Raw genomic sequence first — 27,819 nt, forward strand, 5'->3', positions numbered from 1 at the left:
TACAAAAAATTACAACTGTAAATTCATTTAAAACAATTAAAATGGTTGCATCACTATGGCGACTGTGGGCAAACTTGCTCACACTATTGTTATAATCCGACAATTCGGGGATTTTCACAAATTTCATTTAAATGAAAGAGAGTTTTGTTAGGCGTGGAATTTCATTCTTCTCTAGAGATGGTAACTTTGGTATTTGTTTGTGGCACTAATCATGACCGTGTTTATGGATTTTTTCGAGGTTGGTTGTGCGTAATGTTATGGCACAAAATTATTTTTGACCTGGAGCTGGATATTGGATAGCATCTTTATATTTATTTATTTATTTTAATGACGTCCACTTTTGGTATTTTAGTGGCAACTTTACCAAAGGCATTGTGGGAAATTCGTGTTGCTCTGTCCTCGTAAGGAACTCAGCAACGCGGGCGCGCATTGACTGGCGCTCCCTACAGAACTCCTGCTGAAACTTTCATTTACTACATCACAGAAGTACTCAAACGTAGATTTAAATAGGTCCCAAGAGCAGTTTATTGAGAATTGCTTCTGAATCGTATTACTAAATAAATGAAACACCGTTTATGGTGAGGATTGAACTGGTTATCTCGTTTTCTTGCAGTGAGCTACTGAATCGCACGGTGTCAGTGTAATCTAAACGAAAGCACCTCATGGGTTTGGCCTCTTAGTTAGACCATCTCATCTACTGGTAATATTTTCTAGTATGCAGCACGTCGCGGGCTGTGAGGACTATTTTCATACTTTCCATATCTGATCACTGCTTTGGTTCAGCCAGATTTACATAAGAACAGCAATATGAGAACACACTCTGTGGATTGGGTCTGTTAACGTGATCGGAAACTGCACTAATTTTCTTTCAAAATGGAACAAAAGGGATCCGCATCATGGCGACTGAACCTTGTACTTTTTGCTCTGTCGCTGCTATCTTGGAGAGTAGCACTGGCGCAGATAAGATATTCCCTACTAGAGGAGCAGAAAGACGGCGCCCTGGTTGGAAATATTGCAAAGGATTTGGGTCTTGATCACAGAAGTTTAAAGGAGCGAGGATTTCGTGTCGTATCTACTACAGGAGAGTCCTTATTCAATCTAAATCAGGATGATGGCGTCTTGTATACTACAGGGAAGATAGACAGGGAGGAGGTATGCGAGAGAAGCAGCTCATGCTTGATTTATCTAAAAATCGCACTTGAAAATCCTATAGAAATTCATTACGTAGAGGTTGAGGTTGTGGACATAAATGATCATGCTCCGATGTTTCCTGAGACAGAAAAGCGTTTGGAAATCTCCGAAAACGCCGTGACTGGTTCACGCTTTCAGATACAAGCGGCACGCGATCCAGACAGCGGGATGAATTCTGTGCAAATGTATAAAATCAGTCATAACGAACATTTTCGACTCGAGGTTAAAGACAGAGGATCGGATCGAAAGATGCCCTTTCTAATTTTGCAAAAATCGTTAGACAGGGAGACTAGTCCTAGTCATAAGCTCCTCCTCACAGCTCTGGACGGCGGAAAACCGCCAAGATCAGGGACTATGGAGATAACTATCGATGTCCTAGACGTAAATGACAACATTCCGGTTTTTACAGAAGACTCCTATTCTGTGAAGCTTAGCGAAAACGTGCCCATAGGTACAACAGTAGCGCAAGTAAATGCAACTGACCTAGATGATGGTGTAAATGGTGAAGTGTTTTTCATTTTTGGCCACGATGTAGACAGTGACTTGCGCAAACTTTTTGATCTGAATCCAGTCACAGGAGAAATAGTTGTAAAAGGACAAATCGATTTTGAGCAGAAAGACCACTATGAAATTGATATTCAAGCGTCGGATAAAGCACTTGCACCACTGACAGCCGATAAAAGCATTTTAATACAAATTGTTGATGTAAATGATAATACGCCGGAAATTGAAGTGACGTCATTTTCGAGCACAGTAAAAGAGGATTCTAAATTGGGGACTACAGTAGCATTAATTAGTGTGAGTGATTTAGATTCTGGTTTAAATGGAAAAGTGTCCTGCTCTGTACTTGAAGAAATACCTTTCAGGTTAATGCAGACCTCACAGCATAACATTTATTCATTGACAACTGCATCATTACTTGACAGAGAGAAAATATCACAGTATGACATTACAGTAGTAGCCCAAGATGCAGGTCAGCCAGCTTTATCATCTTTTAAATCTATCACTGTCCAGATATCTGATGTAAATGATAACAGTCCAGAGTTTTCCCTCAACCCGCATATCTTCTATGTAACTGAAAATAATGTACCGGGCACGTCCATGTTCTCTGTATCTGCTAGTGACCGTGATTTAGATGAAAATGCCATGATTACCTACCAGATCTGGAGGGATACTACTGAGCAAAACAAGCATACATCCTTCCTAAACATAAACCCTGAAAATGGAGAGATATACGCACTGAAAAGCTTTGACTTTGAAACAGTTAAAACATTCCACTTCCTTGTTGTTGCTACAGATTCCGGAAATCCACCACTGAGCAGTAATGTTACAGTGAATGTGTTCATTCTGGATCAGAACGACAACGTTCCAGTGATCTTATATCCAGTCAGCGCTAACGGTTCTGCTGAAGGTGTGGAGGAGATTCCCCGCAATGTCAACGCAGGACATTTGGTGACTAAAGTGAGAGCCTATGACGCGGATATAGGATACAACGGCTGGTTATTATTTTCAGTGCAGGAAGTGAGTGACCACAGTCTGTTTGGTTTGGACCGCTATACAGGACAGATAAGGACCCTTCGCTCCTTCACAGAAACAGATGAGGCTGAACATAAACTGGTCATACTGGTCAAAGACAATGGAAACGTGTCACTTTCAGCAACAGCAACTGTGATTATCAAAGTTGTGGAGCCTAAAGAACCTTTCGCAGATACCAATGTCAAAAATGCAGTAAAAGATGAGGGGGATAATAATATTACATTTTATTTAATTATCACTCTGGGTTCAGTTTCAGTGCTTTTCATCATCAGTATCATTGTATTAATAGCAATGCAGTGCTCCAAATCTCCAGACTATTCTTCCAAGTTTTTACAAGATACAGCTTATGATGGGACACTTTGTCACAGCATCCAGTACAGATCCGGAGATAAACGCTACACGTTAGTTGGTTCCAGAATGAGTATCGGTTCTACTATAGTTCCAAGCAGTAATGGAAATACTCTAGTGGTACAAGATCGCAGGAGGAGAACATCTAGGGAGGTAAGGTATCGTTCAGTGTAGGCCTGATGTGGACATTTGTGTTTAGTATAACATACACCATAGATTCTGATCGTGGACTCATTAAAACATTTAAGCCTTATTTTAAATAATGATAGCGATACTGAATTTAATAAGAATGAAATGAAATGCTTTAAGCTGTAACTCTACCTTTCAGCCTTTCTAAATTGCCATATGTGTGAACTCTCATGTATTTGCAGTTGTGAAATCTTGTTTGGTGGTTGGTAGCCTGAAATTTTGTATCACTTCATTGTGGTCAGTATGTAGTACAATAGTTCTTTATTAGGTAGTTTTAATCACACTCCATATGTGGAATTCATTTTTTACACAATTAAATACATTAAAGCACTCACTTTCCCTCATTTTCTCTCTTTCTTTCTTGCTTTCTATTTAGCCAGTAAGAAATGGGCTTTAGATTAACAGTATGTGAAACATTTCAGGCAAGGACTAATGTCTTCTTTTACTATATTTGTGAGCTCATTCTCTTTGTTTTGTTGTACTTTATTTCTCTCATTCTTGGTGTCCCATCTATTAAGCCTTTTTTATTCTTGCTTGCTCAGCTCTTTGCTTCAGGATCTTTAATCAGGAAGAAAGACAGTTACTCAGACACATTCACAGCACAATAGATGAGCAGTGTTGTATTAGGAAGGCATATGATTTCACAAATAATTGTAAGAATTATGTCTTTGTGTCTAGGCCCTGACTGGTCTACCTATCCTGACAGCTTGTAAGCTATTCCTCTAATTAATCCTTGCACTAAAATTTTTCTCTTTCAAACAAGAGTAATAATTTAGTAGCAATTTCTTGCTGCTTTCTTTGTTAAAAATATTAGATTACATTGCTATTTTCAATGGTTGCAGTCCAACAAAGAATTAGCATGAGGAAACAGAGTGAAATTTTTGAGTAAAGTATATTTAAATTCTAACATTTTTTTTAAAACAGGTGACCGCATTTCCAGGATGGAATGATAATTTTATTTCATATGTGAGTAACAATAAACACAGGCAATGTTTTATGTGAAGTTTAAAACTTTAAATAACAGTTATTACAATTTAATGAAAAAGTAACAAAGCTTACTTGTTAAAGCTTAACAAAGCTTTAAGCTTAGTTATTAATGATACAAAGGTTTAAATATATATTTTCTTATAATACAAGTTTTGTAAAAAGATATGATGTGTGCTAGTGAACAGTGCATACAGAATATTTTTGCTCAGTTGGGTTTATTAAAACTATTTAGTTACACAATTAGCATCATCTGGCTCAACAGGTTCTAATCAATGGCCTAACTTTCCCTCACTTTTTAAAAAAATTTAATCATTTATTTATTATTATTAAGAGCTTGTGTTACTGTCTGTGAAGAGTTTCACCTGTTCTTTCTGTGTTTGGGTGGGTTTCCTCTGGATTCTCTGGTTCCCTTACATTGTCCAAAAACATGTAGATAGGTGGGCTGATTATGCTAAATTGCCCTTAGGTGTGTGAGTGAGTGTGTGCATGGTGCCCTGAGATGAGCAGTTATCTCATCTGAGTCAATTCTTCCTCTTTGCACCTAATGTTACCAGGATTGGCTCCAGATATACCCAGTCCTGACTGGTTACTGAAGGTGAATAAAGGAATGAATATTTAAAGTAAAAGACTCAGAACAGTTTAAGATCTAAATTGGTATTGATGCTTTATAGAAAAATGATACTGTCATAAAAACATCCATAATCTCTGATATAAAAGATGCTATAGAGATATCTATCTCAGGAATAGCAGTACTGTATCTACCTTCTCTTTGTGTATGAGGTAACATACCTCTCTCTCTCACACTCACTCACTCACTCACTCACTCTTTTTCTCTTCCTTTGTCTCAGTCCCTGCTCAGCCTCACATTTCCATTGTTCTCCTTTCTCCCTGTTTGCACTGCTCCCTCTTCTGGTGTTGTTAACAAGCCCTTAATTTAGTGAATGTATTAATAAAAGGGATCTGTTTGAAAGGAGAGCGGTTATGCTGGCTGCAGTCAAGCTGTGCTGAGAGCTTTATCCAGTGTGTGGCTCAGCAGTACTTGTATTCCTGCTACTGCATTGTCTATGCTCAGGAGTCCATTGCTGCTGCAGTATCAGAAATCTCACCTCAAAAAAAGACACAGTCTGCTGTGTTGAATCAGTTACTGTGGTAACCAAACCTGATGCTTTTATACAAACTAAAAGCAGAAAAAACATGAAAAACATGAAACCATGTATTATTTAAAATCTATTCTGTCTAAAAGAGAATGCACACATATGTATATATATATATATATATATATATATATATATATATATATATATATATACATATATATATAAAACTGGCATACAGTCCATAACATACAGTTTATACTTTATGTCGCGTACATAACAACACACAAAGCTTCTGTTTATGTGCTTCTTTTCGACATAAACATGCATTTAGGGATCGTGCAAAGAATGAGACCTCTTCACTGGAAATGAGGCTGATTATATATTTTCCGGTAATGGTTGTTTTTTTTCTACTATTGTGGAATCCAATAACATTATTGCTGTGTATTTATATGATTACCAAAGAGTATCATGATGACAGAACTCTATAATAATTAGTGTGTCTAAAATGTAGCAAAAGCTGTCTTCGTGGGCACTGTTCATGAGCAGGAAGTCATACAGTCATGTTCGCATAAAACACTGTCTGCTGTGGTGCATCTATATGCCCTGTTGAGATAGTAGTCATGTATCTTTTATTGTTCTGTATATCCCATAATCCTGTGCATTAACATCAATTCAGCAGCCAGATTGGTGAAAATGTGTTTGGAACACATCAGCACAGTGGGGAAGGGGGAGCACTGCATTATAAGACACTGATCCATGATACAGCATAGGCAGCAAGGCCTCAAGGCAGTGGTGTTCTGGTTTGGACACACAAAATGTGCCACTATTTAAAGAAATGAAAAACAAGCAAGCAGTGGATACAAATGCACAAAGGATTTAATAACTGAAAGAAGCATGAGTAAACACACTATGGAAAACAAGCGTAATGACTTAGCATACAAGGCAAACAAGCAATGGTACGAAACACAAAGCAAAAATATATGCACAAGCATTAATTAGACACAGTTAATAATGACAACATGTAGGGTAGATGAAATGAACCTAAGAAAATGAAACCAAAAAAGCAAAAGAAAGAAAGAAAGAAAGAAAGATGTTGAATCAGAAGCAGAGAAGTTGAATCAGAATCAGAGTGTTGATGACATGTCTTGAGGGAAGTGTACATTACAAAATCTGCCCTGATCCCACAGAGGTGAGGTGCCACTAAATATACTATTATTGTTACTATCACACATAATATTACTCTTTTTTAATCTGATGCACAGTGGTCACCATAAAAATAAAAGTCAACATGTATTTAAAATGTGGGATGAAAAGATGTCTGATTACATGATTGTAAAAAAAAAAATCTTTAACTGGTTGAAAATGATTCCATAGGTCCATAAAATAGTGCACTCCAAATCCAAATAATATGGATATTGGGATATTATACTCTAGTAGTCATTTCTGCTTTTAATTTTGAAAGGTTATCATATAACAGGGTGGCACAGTGGTGCAGCTGGCATCATTGCCACATAAGGGTCCGTGGTTTGATCCTGAGCTTAGTTTACTATCTATGCAGAGTTTCACATGTTCTCTCCATGTCTGAGTGGGTTTCTCCAGGTTCTGCTACGTCCCAAAAACATTTCAGTGTGGACTGGTGACTCTACGTTGCCTCTAGGTTTTAGGGACCATGTGAATGTGTGTGTGTGTATGTGTGCATGGTGTCCTGCGATAGACTGGCATCCCATCCAAGGTGTATTCCCACCTCACATTTAGGATTTCTGGGATAGGCTCCCAGGATAAAGAATAAAGTGCTTACTGAAGATCAGTGAATGAATTAATAATTAAAAAAGAACTGCGACAGAACTTTAGAGACAAAATATATTCTGAGTGATTTGATGCAGTAAGGCATAAAAGAAGACAGATAATAAAAAAATTAAGGCTGCTACAATAAAGTTCATTGGTAAGAAAACACAGGTGTAATAAGTATTGGTCATGGTTGACATGTAAAACAATGTGTAGGCTGAATGTGAGCAGGTGGCCAATGTCTGTGGTGCTAAATTGATGAAAGCATGGATGACCACACTGACATATGTGAGTGGGCTTAGTGATGTAACTGATAAGGCCTTACATAATAATGAGTGTTATGTTAACATAATATAAAAATTTAGAACGGTTGCCAAGGCAACAGAACAGATTTATTTTCTGTATTATGATTTAAGACTATGCGCTTTGGGCAGCACAGTGCTGCATCTCTTAGCGTATCAGGTCCATTTTGGTCTCCAGTTGAGCTTGGGTTACTGTCTGTGTGGAGTTTCGGTGCATACTCTCCCGTGCCCATGTTGGTGTCTTCCTGGTTGTCATGTTTTCTTCCACCATGCAAATACATGCCACTAAGTGCATTGGCTATGCTAAATTGCTCCTAGGTGTGAATGTGTGTGAGTGTGTGTGCATGGTTCCGTAGTTCCTAGGTGAGACTGGTGTCCCATCTATTGTGTATTCCTGCCTTGCTTCCATTGCTCCCGAGATAAGCTTCAGATACACAGTGGCCCAGATCAGAATAAAGTGGTTACTATGGATTAAGTGACTTAATGATTATGTGTTGTGAAAGGAAATCTTCCCTACATTCAATCTCTATCATATGATAATATTTTTTCACACTTTAATATGGAAAATGTGAAGTAAATCTTTATTTTTGTTAGATTATTTCAGGTATAATACAATCATTAATTATTTTTTTTCCAATAATAGTTTATTCTGAGTCAGTTGGGTCCATTACAGCTTATCAGTGTATCAGGTCTGTGATCTTGATGTAAGCAATTTCACTGTTTAAAATGGGACTTGTGATTTAAGATTCACAAGTGTGGCATGAATTATTGGAATTAGTTTTCAGGTTTAATGGGTATCAGACCTGCTGTAGGTCAGGTCAGTGTTCTGGTGATCTGTAGTGGGTAATGTCAGTTCTGTTTTTGTCCCACTCTGATATAAGGAGCGCCCTCCCTTATCTCCAACTAGCCTCAAGGGTATAGCTGTTTTTTTTTTTTTTTTTTTTTTTTTAAATTATCAGCCACATAATTTCTGATTTTTTTTAAATCATATTTTGTTTTTGCAACTCTTCAATAAAAGAAAGAACTAAATTTAAATAGGTCTAAATTCCACCATTTCAAATCAGTGTAGCCTCACTGACATAGCAAGAAGGAATAAATAAATAGATAACAGCATATTTTAGAATTTTATAACATGATTCTATGGAAGTAATAGAGGAAATAAAAGGAAGAATATCAATATGACCTCCAGGACAGCAGACAAAATTAGATGGAGCTATAGGAGTGTTAAAATGGTGTGGGATGTCTGTAGCATGCAGCAGGAGAGAGGCAGGAAGTCAGTATCTAGACACGGATTGGGTTGGCGGGAAAGGGTGTGACTCATCTGTGTGTAAGCATGTGAATTTATGTGTGTGTGTGTGTGTGTGTGTTTGAGAAGCAGGCTACGTAACTGGAACAGCCTGCAAACCAGCTGGAGCTAGAAGCTATTTTAAACAAAATCTCAAAACCAAACACAATAGCAGCATTACTCTGGCTCATGCCAAGTCACAAATCTCTCTCTCTCCCAGTTCGTTTGTGTGTGTGTGTGTGTGTGTGTGTGTGCGTGTAGGTGGGTGGGTTGGCAGTAATGTGAAATGCTTGACTAGAAATCTAGAGTTAAAAATACTTCAGAAGTATATACAATGCATTAAGGGAGTGTGGTTAGAGTATGAATAATCTTGTGTGTACTGGGGAGGAGCAGGGCTCGGTCACCTGCATCTTGGCAGCAGGCAGTATCTGTTGTGACGAAAACGTGTAAACAAGAGGAAAAGGAGGAGAGGGAGGATTATTAAGCATGTGAATGATTCTCTGTCTCTGCTAGCATTTTGTTTATATGCTGGGGTTCTGCCAGTTCTATCTGTGAATCATAAGTGATGGGTATAATATGTGTATAAGTAATTCTCATTCACTCATGATTGTTTTTTTCACTGTTCAATAGTACAGTCTATTTCAAAATAAATCAAATCTATAGTTTGAAGATAAAAAAATAAAACACCAAAATATTATGTATTAAGAAATGTGAATGTTGTTATTTTTATTTTTTTCAAAAACAATACTTTGCTCTTTATAGAATTTTAATTGTGTCTTTTACACTTTCTTGACCTATAGCCAACAATTTCTCATAAAAACTCATACATATAAGACTAAAAGACCACCCAGCATATTTGTAACACTTGTACAACTTCTACTTTCGAGTCATAGTTACTTCTCTAGAATATTTATGAATTGATGATGTCAACTGGTCCTGCTTGATTCCATACAGACCCTGTTTTTTCCATACAGAAGTACCTAGCTGGCACTTGCTGATTGGTTGAGCAGATATATGCTGTGATTGGTTGGAGTAATATCTGGTCATCTCATTTGATTTATTTGTAGATCTTGTTTTGTGAAACTCATGCTATTTATTTGTAAGTTTTGCAAAAAAATATTCCCCATACATACTCGCATCCCCCTCCAGCTTGCTAGCCCCACTGATAAACCAACAGTGTGTGGGACATTCTCAGAGAAGCCAGCAGTGTGTGTAGGGCCTACTTCTGCTGCAGACCATGACTGTGCAGCTGTTTCTCCTCTAGATAAGTGAGAAATATAAATAAAATAAAATGTTAAAAAATAATATAAAGTGACCATTTTCATCATACCTGGCACATGCCCTTATTGTTGCTAATGCTAGCTGTCTACTTTACTGATGCTGTGTTCATTATGTTCAAAATGGCAACCAGAATGCTACTACGAATTACTGGATATGATGACACAGTCTTTTTCTTCGCATGTACGGAAAAATAAGAAACAGCCTGTCTTGATTTTTTAAGGAATTTGGGAGGGTGGTTTAATTTTTTTGGTGTTCCTTCTACATGAGTTGTACACATAGAGTTTGTTTAAACATAAATGTGAGATTTACAAAATATGAATTCCTTTTAAAAATAGAAAGCATATAAAAGTATATAAATGTGCTGTTTCTGCAGGAGAGAGAAAGTGCAACACCATCTCTATTAGAAATTTCTAAGAACTTGCCTTACTCAAATCGCCTAAAAATATGAATGGTTAAAGTTATTTTTAGGGTGATTTTAACAGTTGTAGCATAAAAATGTTATCTCGATTTTTAGAATCATGCAGGGCAAAATGTAGAAAAGATAAAAAAGATTATTACTAACTCATAATATTAAACATTAGTCTATGGGCAACAATTTCATTTTTTGAAGAAATTGAAGAAATTAGTAATGAAGAAATTGAAGAAATTAGTAATGAAGAGTACCTTTTTGCTAATATGTGTATGTGTCAAAGGTTGGTATAGATGGGAGATTTTCGTGGTACTGACACTGCATAGTGGGTTCTCAAACATACTGAAGTTTATGATTTGCGTTGACAAGTAATAAAGTAGTGATACAGTAATGATGAGTAATAGCCTAATGTTGAGTAACGATTTGTATGACAGGGTAATACAGAGTATTGCAGTAAAAAATTAACACATAACTAATCACAAAAAAAATGAATTTGCCATAAATTTAGTAAATTGTACATTATTAAATGTTGCTTGTCTATTTGATTTAAATACTTTAAAATATTTGTATTTGTATTTCTGCATCACTTTAATCTCGACTGTGCATGCAGATGGCAAATGTTGTTCCTTTTTGCTTTGATCGAGAGTGTCCATTTTCTCCACCTCAGCGTATTGCTGTAACTATTGTGGAAGGTTCATTTATTCTGATTTGAACCAGGGGTTGTAGCCTGGGTGCTGTAATGCTCATGTTAAAGTCCTATATAGTGGAAATACTTGTAAGATGCAACCATTTGCTCTGGATGTAAATCTTATGGAGATCTGTGAGTTGGTGGGCAGTGGGGATGTATTAATGAAGGCCCAGCACTGTGTTAATAGCACTTAAATGTGTCAAATCCAAAAGGGATTGCTGCCAACTGTAAGTTTTTATTCAGAGCAAAAGAAGCGAGTATGTTGATTAATGACCTGAATGTTAGCTATTTGTTGTTGTGTACTAAGTGCAGTATTCCATTCTTGTATGCAGGGTCCTTTCATCTGCACTTAGCCACAGGTTCCTAACCTTGGTCCTGGACTACCCTGCATGTGTTAGTGTTTTCCCTGATTCCCCTGCTCAGGCACACCTGAGTCAACTAATTAGATGATTATTGGCCCTTCCCTTGTTAAAGTGGGTGTGATAAAGATGTGCAGGACAGGGGGTAATCTAGATTCAAGCATTATGGAAGTGGTGTTTTCAGTATTTCTTGTTTTATGTTGGCTTTAAGGCCTAGGGCTATTGTGTTATGAAATGTTTTGCAATATCAAGTGTTTTGACAAAGTTTTCTTAGTTCACCCTCTTAACATAATTTATTTAAGTAGATGGAACATAATTAGATATAGTTGTCATTACTCATTTGAATATGTGGCAATAAATTGGACCTAGACTTTAATTACTGTTTTGTGAGAGAGTGAAACAAGTGAACCAAGATGCATTTTTTGTTTGTTTAGAAATGCAGTATAAGGAAATTTGTAGAGATTAATACATAATATGTAGGAGTGGGATGTTAAATTTTCTCTGATTTGTAAATCTGAAGAATGTGATACTGCTGAAAATTGGAGTTAACAACCCATGACTCTTTTGTGCCAGAATGTAATTTCTTTCCTTGACCCTTTTTTGACAAACAAATTAAACTCCAAATAGACAGTACAAGAGCTATGATAGCAGCTATGGTATGTCAAGATGCTTTCTGACTGCATCACAAGCTTCGGGGCTTAATTCTGACAATGTCAAAAGGGCCAGGGTACCTCAGGGGTATCTTACTGAGTTGGAGGAGGTTGAGGAAATGCACAGCTTTGGCATGAATATGAGGTATATGAGGGCCTCAGATAAGATAATACAGCAGTGATGGCAGGGACGTCTTAGACATCAGAGTGTAATATGAGGAGGGTATCAGGAGTTACCAGTGCTAAAAATGACCAGTATTTTGCACTGACAAGTAATACAGGGTGAAACAGCAAAAGAAAAATATAAACACAACTCTATTTGACCTACTGGGGAAGGTTATTTCATTCTGTTTTAAACCAGAGACTGTTGACTGTGTGCTGTAATGCTCATGTTTATATCCAATATGGACATTTGAATTGCTCAGATTTTGACCAGGTTATTGGGACAGTACATTTAAAATGGTGTTTACATTTTTTTTCTTTGGTCAGAAGAACAAGAAGAAAGGAGGAATTTGCATATATTAAGCTTGATCAGTATGTAAGATTTTGCAGAAGCATTATGTTGATGAATACTTGAACTGAATACTTGTTTTTCATGCTATTTTACTTGGCAAGGACTGTGTACTGCAAGTTACACATGAGATCTGGTGGTTTTAATAGAGTGATTGAGAGTATGTGGGGGTACTGGGAGTTAACTTGGGTCATATTATTTTTTTTTAAATAAGTAAGTGTATTCATTAAAGGTGTTTTAAAAATTCAGAAGTCTTCCTTCCATCCCTATTTGCCTCTTTATTCTCACACTCAGTTGTTCACTTACATGCATGTTTATCTAAGTGCTCCTTTTGAAATGTAGGGCACTTTATAATTCAGTTAATAATTCAGTTTGCCCACAGACTGCTTTCTATCATTCCACTGAAATATGGCTGAATTTGCCCCCTCGCTTTCCTGTGTTTCTCTTTCATTCTGCAATTCCTATACTTGGTTAAGCTCACAGTTACAGACAGGACCTTGTATTAATACTAAATACTTAATATTGAATATTACCTAATAATACTTTGAATGAAGAAAAAACAAACAAATGGAATGTTCAAATCTCTGTTTGAGTAAATGTTCAGTGGAGTGATCCGTGGAAATGTGATGTCTTTAGCTGGGTGGTTTTTAATATTCATATTGTATTCTGGTCCTGTCATCAATAATTTATGCTCTTAGATTTAAAATGATTTCTGTATTTTAGTTTGTTGGTGGATTATTGGTAACACTGTTGGTAACAACATTTGTATTCTCCAATGTAGAAACACTACGAACCACACTACAAACCACAATACAAATCACTGTCCTTAACCAGCATATCAACTGATTGCCAAAAACATGTCAAACAATGTTTACCTATCTTTAAATACTATCTCATAAAATGTATCATTAGTGTCCACATGAACTGAAAGTAAACTGTGATAAGTTCAGTGACAAGTTGACAGCATTTTGCTGGCCCTCACAAATAAAAATGTTTTCTTTTGGTTACTAAGATTATTGTTAGTGTTAGATTAGATTTAGATTTGGGTGTAGCAGAGAATTAATTTGCTGAATTAATAATTATGTAACAAGGATAGTTAGACAAAGGTGTGTGTGTGTGTGTGTGTGTGTGTGTTTGTGTGTAGGGAGGGTTGTGATTTTGAATCATGAAACAAACAGCTAGTGCATGCTACACTAAATGGGAGTGGGAATAATTAGTCTGCCATATTGGCTTTCTGCAGCTGCTTGCAGAGAGGTATGTGTAAGTGCGTCTGTGTGTGTGTGTAGATCTATGTCTTTGTATTTTAAAAAAAAAGAGAAATGAAAAGGAAAACAGCAACAAAAACATGAAGCATGAAAAGAGGAACCAAAAGATAAATCATGTGTGATGAGTGGTGAATGAATATTGTTGCTGTTAGACAGACAGGGCATGCACAAAAAAAAAAAAAAAGCAATAAACATAAACAATAACATCTTTCAATATGACCTTAAAGTTAAATGCTTCAATTTGGTGGGCAAACGTTTGATCGGACATGTGATAAAATGATACCTTAATATAAGGCAATGCATTAAAATATCATATTACCCATAAAATGTGGAATTAATGAATGAATTATTAAGGAATCATTTAAATAGCTTTTAAAGATCACTAACCATGTAAATGTAGTATTGTGGCTTTTTTGGGTTAGACAAGGATGCATTTTAACACTTTCATACTTCCATTTTGGCCATTAGTAGCACAAAATTCAATTTGCTAGATTGAATTGTCACAAGTGATTAAAAGCCAAAGCTGTGTTCACTTAGATTAAACTGCTATAAAAGAAAAGCTAAAACTTGTAACCTGAAATGATGACCTACATTCCTTCACAGTAATGGTTTTGTTGGTTAATACTACAGGCATGAAATTTGTTGACCTTTTTCTGGATTAATTCGAGTGTATCAGTGACATTTTGACATTCAGTTTGATTGGGTGAACTTTGTTGTCTGTCTCAGGTGTTTTGCTGTTAATCTCATTGTGAATGTGTGCCAGTTATCCCAGTGGTGCTGTTGTGCACAGTGCTTGGATTAAGCACATCATCATAACTGTAGGGGACACTAATCCTGTTCAGAGCCTTCTAATGGGATTAGAGTATAGAATCATCATTTTTTAGCAGCGATGAAAGAAGGCAGAAATTTTTGCTGTGCAGTCACAGGGATACACACACATACATACAGTGTATCACATAAGAAGATACAGAAAAGGAGTTCCTCTTTTTATAGATCCCTGTTTTCAAATATTTGTTTTGTATATTGTTCTCACTTTTTTTGTTTTTAACTTTTATTCTCATTGTGATATTGCTTCTGTGATCTTTCAATTAAACTATGTTCAATTTATATATATATATATATATATATCTTACTTAATCTGGGCCATACTCTCACATTGTTTGTCTGGCTATGACATAAAAACTGTTATTTTTCAGATTAGTCAACTTTTTTAAGGACAGCTTCTACATGAAGGAATTGTTTGATGTAGTGTTTTTTTACTATCATACTCTGAACCTAATTCTTTGAATGACATGCAGTGCACATTTTTTAGGTTTCTAATACACAGTTAATGCTATCAGTTACTGAGCTGAGCCAAGTGCTTTTTTACAGAAAGAAGTATAACACAAGTGTACAGGATTAATATATTCAAACCATATGGACACACATTTACAAATGCATATGAAGGCACTGCATGCGATTTCAAGTTTCAGGTACTGTAGTGTTCTTTTTTACTGTTAAATATAAAATGGTAGGTATTCCAAAAAGCGAGAGTGATTTCATAGGAATTTACACAAATTAAATTGTAATATATAAGAGCTAGGTCTGCTTATCCCATCCCTCATCCCTATATCCCCATATAATATCTTTCAGTGTATAGAGTGTTAATAATGTCCTCTTTCATTCTTTCCTTTTTCCCTCTTTGCATCCACAGAGCACTCTGCAGGTAAGAACATTTCATATTTATAAGTGGTGTAGTTTTCTTTCTGTGTTCCTGTCCTGGTTGTTTTATTGTCTTGTCCTCCACAGTACAGTAGTTCTGCTTTCATTTCTAAAATTTGAAGCTCCAGACCTTTTTTTTTTATTCATCCCTTTGTGATGTTCTTTGTACCTAATTCACACATGGCTTACTGGGCCATGTTTTTTAATACACTATAATTGTTGTTCTTTCCTAAGCTTCCTTTTTTGTATTAACATTTCATTATAAATGTGTAAAATGCCATGGAAGTGTTTATCCATTATGTGAGGCACAAGTTAGTATAAAACATACTTAGAAGAGCGCTATCAAGATTTGATGTTAAAAGTGCAAAGTTGTGTTTTCTGAGAGAGAGAGAGAGAGAGAGAGAGAGAGGGAGGGAGGGAGGGAGGGAGAGAGAGAGAATCAAAGCTTCATGGATACTTTGTTTCAATGCCCACTCATACGGAGAATTCTGCCTTTATGTGATTTTGTTTTCCTGCACCTTTGACGCGTCTTTTTCATGTGTATTCATTGGGGTTAGAAGATATTTTGTCATGTTTGTCAATGTATTTACAGCATGTGTATGTAGGTGTGATATAAAATGGGAATGTGGCTTTAATTTCTTCATCTTCAGGTTTTGTGGTACACTCTGTACTTGGTCAAGATTTATCCACATATCACTCTATAAAAAAGGCAGCAATATGAATTACTCCAGTCTGGCAGCCTTTATAGTGCCTTCATCTAAGATTTCCCTTATGGGAATGAGATTGACATAAATTCGTTGCAATATCACACTCTCTCTCTTTCTCTCACTCCCTCTCTGTGTGTGAATAAGCTCACCAGACAGCAGCCAACAGTGGAGCCCTCAGTTTCACTTGGCGACACATTAGCCAATCACATAGCCTGGAGCATATGACGGATGTTAACCAATTGGGTTTTTACTGGTGGTTTGAGAGTTTTTGAGTAGCGAATCAGATGGCTTGGTTAGTTCAGCCATTGCTCTCTCTCTCTCTCTCTCTCTTTCTCTCTCTCTCTCTCTCACTCTGCAGATACAGGCACTGCTTTATTCTTATTACTTAGAAAGCCTTTTAAGAGATTACATAAAGAAAGATTTATTACTAATCCAATCTCCTTATATTCTACCACAAGGACACTCAAATCAAATGCTTCTCCTTCTCCTGATTTTATCTCTATCCAACACACATTAAGAAAAATCTAAACCTCTCTTTTCTCATGCTTTAACAAACATATGCACATGCACACACACACACACACACACACACACACACACACACACACACACTTGCACCTTAACATGGCCATTTTTAGTGTACACAATGAATTCTATGCCACACAGCTAGCTTTCCTCTTGAAAATCTTTGCTTTGCAAATAAACTTCTTTTCAGGCTTTGATAACTAATTTGTTTATATGTATTTTTCCTCTCTGGAGTATTTTTGCTTTAACTAGTATTTTTTATTCTGTTGTATCTATGCACATTGGATTTGAGAGAGAATGAGATTCATTGTGTTTGCTTTGTGGCTGACATAAGACTCCTCTCATATGATTAAAACATGAAGAGTGTGTCTCCAGATGTTTAAAATGAATGTTTAAACATTATTGGATTCTAATTCTCTTTTGAAACATGTTCTTCAATATACACTGCTTGTGCTTATTATGTGTATGTGTAGTATGTGTCTTCTCTGCTTATTTAATAACTGCCATGTGGCATCATTAGGCTTCTTGCTGTTAAAAACACATTAAAGCAGTAGGAAAGATATTACAGCTTTTTCCCCCTCTATCACTTACAGCAAAACACAGTGGTCAGTTCAGTTTCATTCTTTCTTACTTCCATTAAAGGTACAAAGCAAACAAAAATACGAGTAAATTTTTTTTTTTAGAAGAGCGTTTGTAATTTTGGAAAAATGTGTTATAGCGTTTCACACTGTTTTCTAAAATGTTAACAATGTTTGCATGCTCATATGCTCTTAGTGTGGGAAAGGCTTGGGTTAAAAAAAATACTGAAAGTAGCAACTGCTACAATCTATCTGCAGTAGTGATAAATACAGGATTGGTAAAGAGGCAGGCAGCTTAGATGTGTTACTCAAATTGCCCTCAAATTATTTTGGCCTTCTTTTATTATATTTGAATAAAGCAGCACTCTCAGATAAATGACCTACATAAATCTCAACACTGTAAAAAGTACACATCATTACTACTTAAAGGTCACTAACAGGTTTAATGGTTCCTGCTAGAAGTAGCACACAGATGAGCTTATATCAGCCTTCATAAAGACTGAACTGATAGAACCCAACATGAACACGTAACTAACTTCTGTATACGCACATACACACCATACACCTGATTGAGAAACACAAAGAGGGTGAATCAGGAAAACTTTACCAAAACATGACCTTTCAAAATATTTCATAATACAAGTGCTTTAGTCCTTAAACTAGAGAAATATTGAGAACAACCAATCCACAATGCTTAAAATTAAATCAGTTTAAAGTTCTGTGAATGCATATGCAAAATGAAGTTCAAAAACCATGGCCCGAATGTAGTACGCAGTCTGTTCAAGTGAACATTACTTCTTTTTTCTAGTTTTGTGAGCACTTGCAAAATAATATTAAATTTAACCCAGTAAAATAAGTTAAATATACTCTTTGGGTTTTAGCCACATATCAAGTCAAGTCAAAGTCAAGTCAAAGTCAACTTTATTGTCAATTCTGCCACATGTTCAGCACATATAGAGAATTGAAATTATGTTACTCTCAGACCCTAGGTGCATATAGATAACACACACACAAAAAAGGATGTAAAAATGCAAATGGATACATATAAATAGAGTATAAATGTAGATCTACAAGGCACAACAGATAGAGTGCAAACAGTGCAGATGTAAAGTGCGTAGTGCAAAGAGCTTATCAGACTGTTAAAGTGACAAAGTTACAGTGACATAGTAAACTGTCAGAAGAGGTAATTTACAGTCAAATGCTGTATGAGGTAGAGCATAGACTAATGCTGCACAGGTGACTGGTGCAGGTCCTGACAGCCTGGTGGATGAAGCTGTCCTTCAGTCTACTGGTCCTCGCCTGACGACTCCGCAGTCTTTACATGAACTAATATATATTTATTTATAAATATATTTACATGAATTAATTTAGTACAGAACTTTTAAGTAATTCTAGTCATTTGCTTTTTTGTGTATAAAAATCGCAATTTACTGAACCACTAAATCATTTTTTTTCAGTGCAGTTACATATACCTCTCTATTATTTTTATTGGTGTTTATTATTCAGTATCATAATCATTTGTAGCTTGACTGCTTATTCTATTACTACTGTTTGAAACATTCATGTCGTCTAGCACCTAAGCTATTATATAAATGTTATATAAATAATAAATGTAAACACAAAGCTTACAGTTGCAGAATTCACTCATTAACTAAAATGAGGCTAAAGATAAATTGTCTTTCAATTTGTTTGGCCATAAATCTGAGCATAAATATTTCATATGAGATAACAGTAGGGGATTATGGAGAGAGAGAGAGTTGCTGCTTTTGTCATATTTCTTATATCTTATAGAGCAGGGTGATTTTTAATACCTGTTATCCTATAGGATTATGAAAAATATATTTTAGGGAAAGGACATGATTAATTTAAGATATATTTGTTATCATTTGTGTGGCAAAATAAATCAGGCATGCTTCAAACAGAATGATTTAAAATAGATGCATAGATATTACAAAGCTATATTGTGTATACATTTTTGTACACTAAGCTATAATATACATTTTTGTACACAGTGATTTGGTGCCCAAGAGTTAATGTTTGAATGCTGGATGTTTATTAAAGCCAGGGGACATCTGAATGAGCTGTAGCCCAGATGGGGCATATGACTGAGCTAAAAGGACAGACTCTCAGTGGGGGATGTGATGCAAGTCATAATGACTCTGTCACTTCCCTTATGCTGCTCTATGAGCTGACCTACTCTCTGGCAAATGTGTGGGTCTGTGTTTAGGTGTGTACGTGAGTTGATGGTGGTTATGGTTATATTTTTATGTTTTTTTTATGGTATATTTTTATGGTTATATTTTTATGGGTTTTTTTATTGTAATTATGGTTATAATTGAACAGTACTTAAGGTGTTTTTTTTTTCCTAAAAACAGTAGATGGAGGATGCTCCTTTTTTCCTCTATCTGTTGTTATAGATCTTTGTTTGGGGACAGAGATTAAATCTAAAAATTGCAGATGCAGATTATGTCTAAGATCAGTTTTGCAGAGAGCATTCAGAGTCTTACACATTTATATCTGTCTCATTCGGGGAGAATAACCAGGGTCTCCACCGCCCCCTCCAACTGCTACCAGTAAGTATCCATGGCAACAGGAAGGCTCTTCCAGGGAGGAGAGAGGGATTCTGATGCCTGCTAGCAGTCCCCTTCCCCCCTTTACACACACATGTGCCCCTATTTATCTTAAATGACATCATGCTTTATATTTAAGCTGTATACATATATCTCCAGTATTATACAAATATTCACTCATTTCAAGCATATAAGCTAATACAAAATCACATTAATGATACGCACACAGTGTCATCATTCAAACAGTATTAATACTCATGCACATAAAGCACCATATGATTTGTGTAAATGTATTGCATTTTTTTTTTCAATTACCTTGCTCTAATTACATACACAATATATATTTGATTTTTGTAAAAACACTCTTTTGTCAATTTTATTTCTTTTTAATGTCTCAGCTTGCGGATAATAGATGAAGATGCTTGGGCACACACGCACACACACACACACACACACACACACACACACCAACACCCCATCCCATGGACACACCCTTGGAAAGGACATGGGATCCAAGACACCACATACACATGCTATACAAGTACCCCCTCTGGTGTCTGCAGACTTCATACACACTTAAGTGTAAATAATAGATATTTAAAAAAAAAAAAAAAAAGAAAGAAAGAAAGAAAAAAAGGCATTTTCACACACATTCAAGAATCACAAATCCCTGAGTCTTTTCTGTACTTTTTTCCATTGTAAAAGAGAGTTATCACACATTATCTTACATTTCTTGGGCTTTATTTATTAACAGTGCTGGATTTACAGGCCCTCAGGACTAACAATGTACTTAAAAACTGTATGAATGTTTATGAAATCAAAAAGCTCTGTTTTAGCAGTTTAAAGATTAATACTGGTGGACAGATGGGAAGTTTTCTGCATGCCTGTGTGTGCAGATGTTCATGTTCTGCAGTGCCTCGCCCATATCTAACAGCATAAAGATCAATGCTATTTCTGTCCTCCAGGGTTTACTGAGCATCTCCAGGAATGCATAATTACATCTAAACTTTATAAATCATCTCATATTTCCTCTGAATGGGTGACAAAGGGAGAGAGAGATGAAAAGAACATAGTTTGTGAATATGCAGTGTGTATTAGATGTAATCTAGTGTAAAGAGCCATGCTGAGTGTGCGTATGTGTGTGTATGTATAAGATTTGTGAGACTCATACATGAGAAAGTCTCACATACATGGTGTCATATTACACCTACAGAGTGTTTACAGATCAATACCTGCTCTCTGTTAAGTGGTACAGTCTCTTCTTTCTGCAATGCGGAAGTGGGGCAGTCCCATCAGCAAAATTATATTGACTGAGGTGAGAAACCCATACCTCAGTGTTTTTTTTGTTGCATTTTTTTTTCCTGCTTTTAAAGAACCATCCTGCTGCAGTGAGAGAGAGTTGTGTATCTGTGTATTCTTCACCTATATCTGAACAGGGCTCTAGGATTAGCCTTATATTACGTTTCTAGAGGCTGTCTCTTGTTCTGCATGATAAATTAATAATTTGATGCTGGCCAGATGCTGCCATTTTGCTTACATGAAAGTAATAGCTCATGTATAATACATGGTCTTTCAAATAATTATTAATTATTAAATAATTATTATTTATTAAATTAGATAAATTAATGATGTGTTGTACTGTTTGTTCTTAGCAGAAGGACCACCTTTGATGACAGATATGACATATAAATTGAAACTAAACTTAATAGTCACTGTAGTAGTCATAATCCTATAAGGCATAATGTCGGCATGTTCAGTTCAGTGTGTCCCCAGAGTTCTCTTTGATATTACAGCCCGCACTGCGGGTTGTGGCTATTCACTGATGCAGAACAAAAGCAAACCAGCCACCCTCCAGTGCTACTGGAGTTTATATAGATTAGGTGTTCTAAATGTGATACTCTTTTTGTGTATCTTAGTTTTTTTTTTCTTTTGTAATCACACTTGTGAAGATGTTCATATGCAGACCATATCTCTCTAAAATTATATATATATATATATATATATATATATATATATATATATATATATATATATAGAGAGAGAGAGAGAGAGAGAGAGAGAGAGAGAGAGAGAGAGCAACCATGTGAGATATATAACAGCAACATGCAATGCGAACAGAGATGTGATTAATGTTATCTTCATCAAAGTTGAAGTGTCTCACACTGGAAAGGAATAATCCTTCTTTCTGATTGTATGAAGGTGCTCAACAAAATGATTAGGCAGTCTCCTCTTGGTTTCTCCAATGTACAGTTGATTACATCTCTTTCAGGACAGTGAATAAATGCCTGAGTTTTGAGTGATAAAAACTGATCTTTTCGAGCCTGTGATTTTAGTGGCTGTGATCTTACTGGCTTAGTTGAATGCAGAAATATCATTTCCTCTAAGGCTGATCATATAATTCACTCTTAATTCACTCTTAAGCTAGTCTTTAATTCAGATAGGCAGACAGATAGGCAGACAATTATTATTATTATTATTATTATTATTATTATTATTATTATTATTATTATTATTATTAAGTAGTAGTAGTAATAGTAGTAGTAATGTTAGTGTTTTGTCACAGCAGTTTAATTAAGTATGGGGGAAAAATGGAAATCTCAATAATAACCATATAACAGTCTATAACTATCAAGGTAATATTATTATGGTTATTATTACGGTTTCCATTTTTTCTTTCTTTCTTTTTTTTACCTTGTTTATTACATGGTTATGAATTACTAAGGCAATGTTTAATTCTTACTTTTGCGACTTCAAAGTGTCAAAGTGTCGAGTGTCAAGAAGGGAGTAAATAGAAGACACATTTGTCATAAGGCTTTAGAAACACTGTGTGTCGCTCTTGTTCCACAAGCTCTTAATTTGTACTCAGTGGGTATTTGCCCCTCCTCTTTGTATGCCCAACCCCTTAGTTTTCTCTTCTCGTTGTCTGTTTTTTTTTTTTCTTTCAACCATCTCTCTGTATCTAACGGCTCAGCAGAGCTACAGTACGATGGATTTACTTTGCTTTTTCTCTGTTAGTGGATGTTTCTTCTGAGCATGATATCTCAGATGGCTTTGTTGCCTTAAGAAGCTAGATGGATTATTTTGGATGGTGTAAATGTATGGATATTAAGGCTTGGCAATTACAAGGAAGACAAGCTGCGCTGTTTTCTTTTGTCTTTGGACATTGCTCAAAACCTGTTTCCTGCTCACGTGGAAATTGTCTTACCCTTATGCATTTGGATGCCGATTTTCCAGGATTATTCCTTATTATAGACCAGCAACCATGACTGCGCAGAGGATTATAGTAGTGGGACTTTTATCCATTTTTGCGAGCTATGTCTTGGATATGGTATCGGGGCAGATCGCGTATAGTGTACTGGAGGAGGTGAAAGTGGGCACTACAGTGGGAAATATAACCAAAGATATTAACCTCTCGTTAAAAGAGCTGAATTCTCGTGGATTCCGCCTCGTTTCCGGTTCTAAAAAGCAATACTTCAGAGTGGATGCAGAAACGGGCGTTCTGCAGGTAAACGAGAGGATTGACAGAGAGGAGCTTTGTGAGTCTGCCGTCTCTTGCTCAGTTAATTTAGAAGCCTTGGCCAATAGTCCCCTACAGCTTTACCGGGTAAGAATAAATATTGTCGATGTTAACGATAATTCTCCGGTGTTTCCTGTTAGTTCAACCTATCTAAATATCACTGAAATTACTGGGACTGGTGCGCGCTTCCCTGTGCAGAGCGCGCATGACGCAGACATCAGTGTCAACTCTGTGAAAACATATAAGATCGATTCTAACGAATATTTTACATTAGATTTGCAGACACAGAGTGACAAAACTGTCTCCGCTGAGCTAGTGCTTATTAAATCACTGGACAGAGAAAAAACTCCTAATGTTGACCTTTTAATTTCTGCCGTGGATGGCGGATCGCCTGCTATGACAGGGACTTTAAATATTAAAGTGAATGTTTTGGATGCTAATGACAATGCACCTGTATTTACTAAATCTTTATACAAAGTCTCTATAGCCGAAGACACTCCTGCTGGGACCACAGTTATCAGGGTACAGGCCAAAGATCCGGATGAAGGCTTAAATGGTCAAATAATGTATTCCTTCATGAGTCACACAGCTCAGTATATTCTGAATAGGTTTGAGATAGACAGTGAAACCGGAAATTTAAAACTAAAAGGGGACATAGATTATGAAGAGCATAATGCATTTGAGATTCGCGTTCAGGCCACAGATAAGGGTACTGTGGCTATGTCAGGACACACCAAGCTGTTAGTAGAGGTTTTAGATGTAAATGATAACCCACCGAGCGTGACTGTGACGTCACTTCTCAACCCAATCGAGGAGAACGCGGCAAAGGGCACAGTTGTTGCTTTAATTACAATATCAGATATGGACTCCGGTAAAAACGGCGCAGTTAAATGTCGACTTGAAGGTCCCAGTCCATTTAAATTGCATTCAACTTTCCAGAACTACTACTCACTGATCTTAGACGACGGACTTGATCGGGAGAAGAATGCAGAGTATAATATCACAGTTAGAGCAGTGGATGAAGGATCCCCGCCTCTCGATAGTACAAAAGTTATAAACGTCAGAGTAGCAGATGTTAATGACAACGCGCCACGATTTTCAGATAAGACAGTATATGCTTACTTGAAGGAAAACAGTAAAACTGGTTCAGTTATATGCGTGTTAACAGCGATAGATCTAGATATCAATGACAATGCACTAATAACATACTCTCTATCGCAAACCACAATCAAAGGCACACCAGTCTCCTCGTTGTTTTCAGTTAATAGCTTAACAGGTGAGATACAAAGCGTGCAATCTTTTGACTATGAGGAAACAAAAAAATTTCAATTTAAAGTTCAGGCCACAGACTCTGGTGTTCCTCCACTGAGCAGTAACGTGACTGTGAATGTTTTTATCCTGGATGAGAATGACAACAGTCCCGGGATTCTCGCTCCCTATTCTGATCATGGATCTGTTCACACTGAGAACATTCCCTATTCTGCTGAAGCGGGATATTTTGTGGCCAAGATCAGAGCTGTAGACTCAGATTCTGGATATAATGCCCTGCTTTCTTATCACATCTCTGAACCTAAAGGAAACAACCTCTTCCGGATCGGAACCAGCAGCGGAGAGATCAGGACTAAGAGGAGAATGAGTGACAATGACCTGAAAACTCACCCGCTGGTCATTTTGGTTTCTGATAACGGAGAGCCCTCACTGTCAGTCACTGTGTCTATTGATGTTGTGGTTGTTGAGAGCACAGGTGACATAAAGACTCTGTTCAAACATGCACCGATAAAGGAGGACAGTTTCTCAGATTTAAACATGTATTTGCTGATCGCCATTGTGTCAGTTTCAGTGATATTTTTACTGAGTCTGATCAGTTTAATAGCTGTAAAATGCTGCAGGACAGACAGCAGTTTCAGCAGATACAGCGCCCCAGTGATCACCACACATCCTGATGGAAGCTGGTCTTACTCCAAAGCTACACAGCAGTATGATGTGTGTTTTAGTTCTGATACACTGAAGAGTGACGTAATGGTTTTCCCTGCACCATTTCCGCCTGCAGATGCTGAATTAATCAGTGTAAATGGAGAAGACACTTTTAATAAAACACAAACACTCCCTAATACAGTGAAGGTAAGAATTGTGCTTTATATTGCTGGAGTGATTTAGACTTTTGGTCGTTTTTCACAAAGTTGTAAATGATGACGGATTTTTGTCTTTTAGTGCAGTTTATAATTTTATATATATATATATATATATATATATATATATATATATTTTTTTTTTTTTTATTTATTTATTTATTTATTTATTTTTTTTGCAAATAAATAAATATATTTATTTATTTTTTTTTTTGCAATCTTTATGGCCTGTCTGAAGTTTTAGTTGACTTTTTTCTTCTTCAAATAACGGACGTATTTTGGTATAGTGGCACTAACTGGATGCTGACCGTGGTGCTGAAACGCCAGCCCAGACTTAATGAAAGAAATAAAGAAAGAAATAAAGAAACAAAGAAAGAAACAAAGAAAGAAGGAAAGAAAAGTTCACCTACAATCCTAGATGCTGCAGATAAGTTAGTTATTTTTTTAGTTAGCTAGTTATGTATTTTTTTCTACAATACTTGGTTGGAAACTGGGGTAGAACTCTAAGAACGCCTAGCAAATCATAGACAAAGTAGGCTATTTGTTTCAAAAATTACATTCAAGTGCCATGTATGTTTATGTGTGCCTAAACAAAAGTAAAGCAAAAAAAGGTTTTCAAAAAAATAGTTTCGTTATTATTATGTATGCTATGCTTTATTATTGTTTATCATGTTGAATATATTGCCCGTTATAACTATGTTGATTATTTATTATTCTCAGCTCTCATAAATCATATATTATTCTGAATGTTAATTCGTACTGAAGGAAGCTGGACATAGCCTTTTTAACGACTGCGTGCACTTGATGTCGCTGTTGACCACTGAATCAAGATTTCTATTTTATTCTCTTTCTGCCCCTCCCGACTAAGATGGGGAGTGGTTTGCTCTGTGCTTTGTTTAGAAGAAAGGCAATACGAATGTAAAGGAATATCCCCTCTTGAGTTGTATTGAGAAGGAATGTCGACCGGTATTGTAATATCTAAGTTAAACCTGCCTGGATTATTTGGAATTTATTTTGTGGGTATATGCATTACGGTTTGAGAGAGCAATGTCGTTTTTCAGACGTGGATCTATTGTGGCGTATGTTGTGCTTGTGCTGTTTGACTGCTGCTGGGAAGCGGTTAGAGGGCAGCAGCTCTCCTACTCCGTGTCAGAAGAGTCGAAAACCGGGACATCGGTCGGAAATATCGCAAAGGATTTAAACCTTAATGTTCAGGAACTGGAGTCACGAATGTTTCAAATTATCGCCGGATCAGAGAAAAAATATTTCGAGGTAAATCTAAAGACTGGATTTCTTTATGTAAATGAAAAAATTGACAGAGAAGTGCTTTGTGCTAAAACGATTAAATGTACAGTCAGTGTAGAGGCTGTTATTAACAACCCTTTAAAGCTTTACCGAATTGAAATTAATATTTTGGACGTGAATGATAATGCGCCTACTTTTAGTGAAAAATCACACACGCTCGACATCGCAGAAAGCTCACTTCCTGGTGTTAGAATGCCTCTGCCTCAAGCCACCGACATAGATGTTGGTAAAAATTCAGTAAGTACGTGCAAACTAAGTTCAAATGAATATTTTACCATAGCGATATCCAGAGGAGCAGAGCAGAGCGCATCGGCAGAGTTAGTGCTGCAGAAAGCTTTAGACCGAGAGAAACAATCTGTAATCCACCTCACACTAACTGCTGTTGATGGAGGTAGCCCCCCCAAATCCGGAACATCTCAAATCATTGTGAATATTTTAGATGTTAATGATAATGCTCCAGTATTTAGTAAGCCACTTTACAAAACAACTGTTTCTGAAAATGTCCCTGTTGGCACAACGGTTATCGTATTAAATGCGACAGACATGGATGAAGGAATGAATAGTGAGATTTTCTACTCTATAAATAAAAGACACCAGGGCAAAATTTTAGAGATTTTTGACATTGATCCGCATTCTGGAGCCATAACAGTGAAGGGCAAAGTAGATTTCGAGGAAGACGTTGCTTTTGAAATCCATGCTCAAGCCAGTGACAGAGGACAGCCGCCACTGACCTCACACTGTAAGGTGCTAATTGAGGTGTTGGATCAAAACGACAACGCACCTGAAATAAGAATAACGCCGCTGCTGCAGACTGTGAAGGAAGATGCTGAAATCGGTACTGCTATTGCACTTGTATCAGTGACTGACAGAGACGGTGGTAAAAATGGTTTAGTGAATTGTATTG

The 27,819-nt window shown here is 36.5% G+C and overlaps 1 protein-coding gene across 5 annotated transcripts in view; it reads left to right on the plus strand.

Moving 5' to 3' along the window:
• Positions 1 to 27,819, plus strand: part of LOC113529863 (protocadherin alpha-C2) — a 102,967-nt gene that overhangs the window by 7,316 nt on the left and 67,832 nt on the right. For 2 of the 5 annotated variants that reach the window (XM_053236882.1, XM_053236881.1), the window contains exon 2: positions 15,577 to 15,958. The exons of 1 other annotated variant lie outside the window; for it this stretch is intronic. In XM_053236882.1, the coding sequence (XP_053092857.1) occupies positions 15,577 to 15,741 (165 nt within the window). In that variant the 3' untranslated portion in view covers positions 15,742 to 15,958. Of the gene's footprint in view, positions 3,229 to 15,576; positions 15,959 to 22,504; positions 25,603 to 27,819 lie in introns of those variants that run through there. 2 more of the 5 variants (XM_053236883.1, XM_053236878.1) reach the window with 2 other exon arrangements.

Source organism: Pangasianodon hypophthalmus, chromosome 9, assembly GCF_027358585.1.
Source record: "Pangasianodon hypophthalmus isolate fPanHyp1 chromosome 9, fPanHyp1.pri, whole genome shotgun sequence".
Classification (NCBI taxonomy): Eukaryota; Metazoa; Chordata; class Actinopteri; order Siluriformes; family Pangasiidae; genus Pangasianodon; species Pangasianodon hypophthalmus.